At 50.3% G+C, this 8,546-nt stretch overlaps 1 protein-coding gene across 1 annotated transcript; it reads left to right on the forward strand.

Annotated features, from left to right (window-relative positions):
- The first annotated feature begins 4,848 nt into the window (after positions 1–4,848).
- LOC146753310 (acrosin-like) lies at positions 4,849–6,579 on the forward strand. Its single transcript, XM_085528727.1, has 5 exons — positions 4,849–4,989; positions 5,065–5,262; positions 5,410–5,675; positions 5,863–6,017; positions 6,095–6,579. The coding sequence occupies exons 1-5, from the start codon at positions 4,892–4,894 to the stop codon at positions 6,440–6,442; spliced, it is 1,065 nt and encodes a 354-aa protein (XP_085384853.1). The 5' UTR covers positions 4,849–4,891; the 3' UTR covers positions 6,443–6,579.
- The last annotated feature ends 1,967 nt before the right edge of the window (positions 6,580–8,546 follow it).

The raw sequence follows: 8,546 nt of genomic DNA on the forward strand, positions 1-8,546 counted from the left end.
AGACATGGCAGTGATTTTGTCGATCACATCTGCTGGGATGTGACGACGTCCATCCTGCCACTTTATACCTAAGAACTGAATTTCCTGGGCAGGTCCTTTTACTTTGCTTCGCTTAATAGCAAAGCCAGCTTGTAGAAGAATTTGGATTATCTGCTCTCCTTTTGTGAAAACTTCTTCTGCTGTATCGCCCCACACAACAATGTCATCAATGTACTGCAGGTGTTCAGGAGCACCACCCTGTTCCAGTACAGTTTGGACCAACCCATGGCAAATGGTTGGGCTGTGTTTCCACCCCTGGGGCAAACGGTTCCAAGTATACTGAATGCCCCTCCAGGTGAAGGCAAACTGTGGCTTGCATTCTGCGGCCAAAGGAATAGAAAAGAAGGCATTGGCAATGTCAATGGTGGCATACCATTTGGCTGCTTTTGACTCCAGCTCGTACTGGAGTTCCAACATGTCCGGCACAGCAGCGCTCAATGGGGGTGTGACCTCATTCAGGCCACGGTAGTCTACTGTCAGCCTCCATTCTCCACTGGCTTTACGCACTGGCCATATGGGACTGTTAAAAGGTGAGTGAGTTTTACTGATCACTCCCTGATTCTCCAACTGGCGAATCAAATCATGAATGGGGAGCAAGGAATCCCTGTTGGTGCGATACTGCCGTCTGTGCACTGTCTTTGTAGCAATTGGTACCTGCTGCTCTTTTACTCGTAGCAGCCCCACAACAGACGGGTCCTCTGACAGGCCAGGCAAAACAGACAGCTGCTTAATGTTGTCCATGTCTATAGCAGCTATCCCAAAGGCCCATCGATACCCCTTAGGATCCTTGAAATGCCCCCTTCTGAGGTAATCAATACCCAGTATACATGGAGCCCCTGGGCCAGTCACAATAGGATGTTTTTGCCAGTCTTTGCCAGTGAGGCTTATTTCAGCCTCCAGCACAGTCAATTCTTGAGAGCCCCCAGTCACTCCAGAAATATGGATTGATTCTGCCCCTTCATGACTGGAGGGCATTAGGGTGCACTGTGCACCGGTATCCACCAGCGCCTTATATTCCTGTGGTTCTGATGTGCCAGGCCATCGAATCCACACAGTCCAATAAACTCTATTATCCCTTTCCCTCCCCTGACTGAGGGCAGGGCCTGTCTATTGGTTATTTGTGATGACTGGAGCAACTCCACCGGTGGTTGGTATGTCTAGTAGTTCTTTCACCCGTGCTCGTAGTGCAGAAGTGGGCTGATCATGCCACTTCCTCATGTCTTCTCCACGGTCACGTAGGTAGCGCCACATGGAAACACGCGGTGCAATCGTACTGTTGTTCTTTGCTCGAGCTGGGAAGCGTGTGCGTTTAACAGCTGAGACTTTTGATGATGCAGGTGGGGAGTAGGACTGGACTAGTTTGATCAGATCCTTCATTAGACCTGGTGGCCCGTACGAGGATTGACCTTCATCAGTTGTTTCTGATACTATTACGGGATCATTACAATTAGTTGATGGAAACAATTTCTTGCACATTTCATCTACTCGGTTTTCTAGCCGTGAGATGGCAGAAACTGCGGCATGCAGTTGGGGGAGCTGCTGATCGGTGGTTTGAAGCATTATAATCAGCTCAACAACTCGGGGCCATCTGTCCACGAATCCTTTAGATCCTGATACCAATGACTGTGCAATTCTCTCTGGTGCTGTACTTGTGATTTTCTGCCACATGTCAGGATCGGCCCTCACTCTCTCAGGGTCAAGTTCGCTTGGATCAGGGCTGTACAACATTTTCGCCATGGCCAATTCCCTCAGGCGCTGAATACCTTTTTGGACGGTATTCCAACTATCAAATTTAGGCTTCAAAGCATCCTTATAGGGGTACCTTTCTCTCACGGCTTCTAACAGCCACAACCAGAGAGTGGCAGCTCCATCCGAACATCTGCTAATCCCTCTGTCGATACCTGCATCTTGGGCAATGCTTCCTAGTTGGCGAGCTTCATTACCATCTAGAGACAAGCTGTTGGCCCCGTTGTCCCAGCAGCGAAGCAACCAAGCAAGGATACCTTCATCTTGACGCCGTGTGAACTCCTTTCTTGAGCCTTGGATTTCAGTCAGCTTCAGAGGTCGACAATAGGTGATTTCCTCCTCATCATCAGTCTCTTCTTCATGCCTCTTGGTTTTTGCCTTTGCTTTTTTCGGTACTGCTCCATGCCCGGCACCTGGGTCTTCTGCTGCCCCCCCCTGTGCTTCTCCTTCTTTTCGTTCTAGACGCATGGACACCCGTTTCCATTTCTTGCCTTCCACAGGGGCAACTGATATTGCTACTGATGCCTCCTGTGACTGATCAGAATTAACTTGGGCTTGAATCTCAGATCGGAAACTCTCTCTCTCCAGAATAGTATGATACAAAGCACGGTATGCATAAGCCAAACCCCACATAAGGTTTACCTCCTTAGATCTCTGACCCAAATACTCACTTAATTTCTTAGGGTCCCTTAGGTGCTCAAGAGTGAAATCCCATGACACTGCGGGTCCCCATGCTTCTAAGACTTTTCCTAAGCCTTTCCATATTCCCTGCCAGTCATCATTCTCTGGTTCTGGAGGAGACTTCCGCATAGAACGAATGCATAGGAACATATATGCATGCATTGATAGTGATAACATGAATGCAAGTATGAACCCTATCTCAGTTATTGAAAAGCGTGTGGAAATCTGAGAGTACAACCTAAATAAAAAGGGTTTTTTTAGCCTGTACAATGAATTAAACATGGTGCTGTTTGTAAAATTGCCTGTTCCATCTGGGATGCAAGTATTTGTAAAATTGCCTGTTCCATCTGGGATGCAAGTATTTGTAAAATTGCCTTTTCCATCTGGGATGCAAGTGTTTGTAAGATTCACAATTCCATCTGGGGTGTAGATGCCAAAATTCTGACCATACCACATCTCGTAAAAGTACCAGGCAGGTGTCTCCATCAGTATCCACCTTATTAGGCTATATATCTGCACAATTCCACAACACCAAATTATGGTGTTAATAGTTGACCAATACTTTAAGAAGATCATAATTGCTTTCAATCCCTTAAACAGAGCAACTGGGATGAAGAGTGGATTCATAGCTGGCAGGCTCTGTAAAAGTCAGAGCTAGCTAGCTTTGCTCTAAGGGAGAAAGAAATCCCTTTGTTTTCTACACAAAAGTTAGATAGCAATGCTGAGAATGTGCAGCAGCCCTTAATGTTGACAATTTGTCTGGTATTTCAAGGTCATGTTCTCCGTGAGCAGCTACGGAAAGATAACACTCCCAACACTCCCGTAACGAAGCTCTTTAAGAGCAAAGAGAGAGTTGTTCTAAAAGCTAAAAAGCTCTATTGCCCGCATTCTCCACCAAAAAATCTGTCACGGGTTACTTAGATTTACCTATGCCCGTGACAGGGGAAGCCACCCCACGCCCCCCCCCCCGGGGCCCGGAAAGGAGGGGGAAAAAGGGAGTGGGATAAAACAGCGACAATCTAAGGAGGAAAAACTTATTTTACTAAATATGATATCGAAATACAAGATAACACAATATAATATAATTAAGGCTAACAAAATCGAACGAAACAGAGAGAGAGAGAGTCTCCGAAAACCGAGAGGCCTACTGTGAACTCTAGGCGACACGGCTGGAACGCTTCCCACTCTCCGAGAAGTTCGAGAGAAGAAGGAGGGCACTCCAGCCTGGGAACGAGATTATATAGAGTCCTGGTCCCGTGACTTATTGTTACTCCTGTTGTTCTCTGGGATATGTAGTCTTCTTCTGTGGACTGCACATTCAACAGAAGTATCCATACTTGACATGATGTTATGATGTGGAATACTGATAGCAAAATTACAAAATTACAAAACCATGACAGAGATGTTCCAGCCCATCCCCATCTTGGGGTCTCTCAGTCCATCCCCATCAGGAGTTGCTCCAACCCAACACCCATCTCAGGGTCTCAGTCCCACGACCTGGGATCTGTTATGGGGTCTGGGCTTTCCCTGCAAGCCAGACTGCACTCCCAAGCCCTCCTGCTGCTGCTCCTTGTAGCCTTTTGCTCCTCCACCCCCCTCTGCTGATCCTAAACCCACCAGAGCTGCCCCTTCCCCCAATTAACCACATGTAGCCTCAGAGCTACCCCAGAGCTTCAGCTCAGTGACAGCGCTGGATAAGAACACAGGATAAGAACACAGCAAAGAGCAGGATGGTCCTGACAGCTTCAGGGAGGGAGCCTTGTATAGTTAATGCAGAGAGGATGTGCTGGTCAATCATAGAATTTCTCAGGTTGGAAAAGACCTACCAGCCCCACGGGGTTCCACTTAGGGTTAATTAATAATTAATAAAATAATAATAATTAATAAAGTAATTCTAAACAAAAACATTAAGGTGGATTACAGCGATGGGATGCAGGACTCAATAAAACAACCAGCTCAGCATTCAGTTTGTTTATGCATGATTTCTTTGCCCCTTTTCTTTGTTTTCAATGCTTATTCGTCTTGCTTGGCTTCTCCCAAATAAACAGCTCCCCTCCCCAGTTCATTTTCCCCCTGTCTGCTGCATTGGAGCCCAGATTTGTTGTTCCAGGTGCTGTTGGCTGGGGGCATTATGTGCTTTGGGGCTGTGACTGAGTTCCTCGGTCCTACTGGCCCTTCTCCATTCCCGTCTCCATAAGGATCTCCATAAGGATGCACATCCTTCCATCAGACACACATGGAGCCGCTCATCTGCCCCACCACCCCCCTTTAACCTCCTGGATAACACAACTAAGGGGGAAACTGAGTACCCACGGACCCCCCCTCGGGTGGCACAGCCCTCGGAACCGACGGTGCTGTGACATCAGCGTTGCGGGCAACGGCAGCGTCCGTGGCGACGAAGCTGGTGGTGCTGTGCTGCCGTGCGATGATGATCGTGCCCCGGGGGGCGATGGTGTCTCTGCTGCCCCTCGTGGTGCTGCTGGCCGCCTGCCGGCCCGGACACGGATACACCGGAGCCTGCGAGTGAGTAGCCCCGATGTCAGCCCCGAGGGGACGGACGGCGGTTCGGGTGTTAAATGGATGCGTTTCTGGTTGCAGCACCTGCGGGATGAGACCTATGGCTTATCAGTACAGCAGCATGAGAGTGGTGGGGGGCTCTGCAGCCCGGCACGGTAACTGGCCGTGGATTGTCAGTATCCAGAATTACCACTCTGCGGGTACAGGACACATGTGCGGAGGGTCCCTCATCACCCCGCAGTGGGTCCTCACGGCTGCTCATTGCTTCGGACAACCCAGGTAACAACCCTTCCCTTCCCCTGCAGCACAGACACTGCAGGTCTCGGGGCTGGGTGCGTGCCCAAGGCACACCATACTCAGCCCCCATAGCACTGCCCTCCTCTCTCTGCATGTCTCTGCTCCTTCTCACCTCTCCTTCCATCCCAGCCACCTCTGGGACTCGCGTGTGGTGATCGGTGCCAACGATCTGACTCGCCTGGGCCAGGAGGTGGAGGTTCGCACCATCCGCAGGGCGTACATTCACGAGTACTTCAACAACAGGACGATGGTCAACGACGTCGCGCTGATCGAGCTGGACCGACCCGTCCATTGCAGCTATTACATCCAGCTGGCTTGTTTGCCTGACTTCTCTCTGCGGGTGTCGGAGCTCACAGAGTGCTACGTCGCCGGTTGGGGACACACGGAATTAAGATGTGAGTGCCCACAGCTCATGGGTGGCCCCAGTTAAAGCTTAGAGTGAAACCCAGGGTGACACCGTGGGGATGGAGCCATAGAGAGGGATGGGGCTGAAGGATTTGGATACATCGCTACGTGCTGAGATAGAAAGCCAAGATCTTGGGCTGGGGTTCAGGTGATGATGATTCTGCTCTGTGCTCACAGCTGCAGCACCAGCCAAAGCCTCTGACATCCTGCAGGAGGCCAGAGTGCATCTCATTGACATCCAGATCTGCAACAGCAGCCGCTGGTACGGCGGGGCCGTGCACAGCCACAACATCTGTGCTGGGTACCCGCAGGGCGGCGTCGACACCTGCCAGGTAGGAGCTGCACCCCAACACAGCGCTGTGCTCTGCATGCAAACCAACCCCCAATAACACTCTGTGCTTCACTGCAGGGCGACAGCGGCGGCCCCTTGATGTGCAGGGATAGACACGCTGACTTCTTCTGGCTCATTGGTGTGACCAGCTGGGGGAGAGGCTGCGGTAGAGCACATCAGCCTGGAATCTACGCCTCCACTCAGCACTTCTACAACTGGATCCTGACGCAGCTGAGAGCAGCGGCCCACCCCACATCGCGGTCATGGAGCCATTACACGACCGCCTCATCCCATTATCACGGGCAGTATGTGGCGCCGACACAACCCAGCACATCAAGCTCCTGTCCGTATCCAGTCCAGAAGCTCAGGGAATTCTTTGCTGGGGTGCAGGAGCTCCTGCAGAACCTAAGGGGGAGCAAGGCTTAATTAGGTGCATGACCCACAGCGGGATGAAATGCACCACAACCCTTTATTTTGGGGTAATGCCCAATGGCAGCCCCACTGCCAAAGTTCTGCTCTGCCCCATCCACAAGTTGGAAAAATAAAGCTTATTTTCACAACCATCCCAATCTCTGCTCAATTCAATCTCATGTAGTTCCAGAGGTAACCGCAGCCCCATCCCTGGGTCTCTCAGTCCATCCCCATCAGGAGTTCCTCCAGCCCAACACCCATCTCAGGGTCTCTCAGTCCATCCCCATTAGGAGATGCTCCAGCCCAGCCCCATCTCTGGGTCTCAGCCATCCCCATCTCAGGGTCTCTCAGTCCATCCCCATTAGGAGTTGCTCCAGCCCATCCCCATCCCTGGGTCTCTCAGTCCATCCCCATTGGGAGATGCTCCATCCCATCCCCATATTGGGGTCTCTCAGTCCATCCCCATCAGGAGTTGCTCCAGCCCAGCCCCATATTGGGGTCTCTCAGTCCATCCCCATTAGGAGTTGCTCCATCCCATCCCCATCCCTTGGTCTCTCAGTCCATCCCCATTGGGAGTTGCTCCAGCCCAGCCCCATATTGGGGTTTCTCAGTCCATCCCCATTAGGAGTTGCTCCATCCCATCCCCATCTTGGGGTCTCTCAGTCCATCCCCATCAGGAGTTGCTCCAGCCCAGCCCCATATTGGGGTCTCTCAGTCCATCCCCATCAGGAGTTGCTCCATCCCATCCCCATCCCTTGGTCTCTCAGTCCATCCCCATTGGAGATGCTCCAGCCCAGCCCCATATTGGGGTCTCTCAGTCCATCCCCATTAGGAGATTGTCACGGGTTACTTAGATTTACCTATGCCCGTGACAGGGGAAGCCACCCCACGCCCCCCCCCCCGGGGCCTGGAAAGGAGGGGGAAAAAGGGAGTGGGATAAAACAGCGACAATCTAAGGAGGAAAAACTTATTTTACTAAATATGATATCGAAATACAAGCTAACACAATATAATATAATTAAGGCTAACAAAATCGAACGAAACAGAGAGAGAGAGAGTCTCCGAAAACCGAGAGGCCTACTGTGAACTCTAGGTGACACGGCTGGAACGCTTCCCACTCTCCGAGCAGTTCGAGAGAAGAAGGAGGGCACTCCAGCCTGGGAACGAGATTATATAGAGTCCTGGTCCCGTGACTTATTGTTACTCCTGTTGTTCTCTGGGATATGTAGTCTTCTTCTGTGGACTGCACATTCAACAGAAGTATCCATACTTGACATGATGTTATGATGTGGAATACTGATAGCAAAATTACAAAATTACAAAACCATGACAGAGATGTTCCAGCCCATCCCCATATTGGGGTCTCTCAGTCCATCCCCATCAGGAGTTGCTCCAACCCAACACCCATCTCAGGGTCTCAGTCCCACGACCTGGGATCTGTTATGGGGTCTGGGCTTTCCCTGCAAGCCAGACTGCACTCCCAAGCCCTCCTGCTGCTGCTCCTTGTAGCCTTTTGCTCCTCCACCCCCCTCTGCTGATCCTAAACCCACCAGACCTGCCCCTCCCCCCAATTAACCACATGTAGCCTCAGAGCTACCCCAGAGCTCCAGCTCAGTGACAGCGCTGGATAAGAACACAGGATAAGAACACAGCAAAGAGCAGGATGGTCCTGACAGCTTCAGGGAGGGAGCCTTGTATAGTTAATGCAGAGAGGATGTGCTGGTCAATCATAGAATTTCTCAGGTTGGAAAAGACCTTCCAGCCCCACGGGGTTCCACTTAGGGTTAATTAATAATTAATAAAATAATAATAATTAATAATTCTTAACAAAAACATTAAGGTGGATTACAGCGATGGGATGCAGGACTCAATAAAACAACCAGCTCAGCATTCAGTTTGTTTATGCATGATTTCTTTGCCCCTTTTCTTTGTTTTCAATGCTTATTCATCTTGCTTGGTGTCATGGTTTAATAATTTTGTAATTTTTGCTATCAGTATTCCACATCATAACATCATTTAAAGCATGAATAATTTTACTGAATCTGCAACTTACAGAAGAAGACTACATCTCCCAGGGAACAACACGATGGGTCACGGGACCTGGACTCTATATTAACTC

Source organism: Coturnix japonica, chromosome Z (genome assembly GCF_054131305.1).
Source record: "Coturnix japonica strain WE chromosome Z, WE-NBRP24, whole genome shotgun sequence".
Taxonomy (NCBI): Eukaryota; Metazoa; Chordata; class Aves; order Galliformes; family Phasianidae; genus Coturnix; species Coturnix japonica.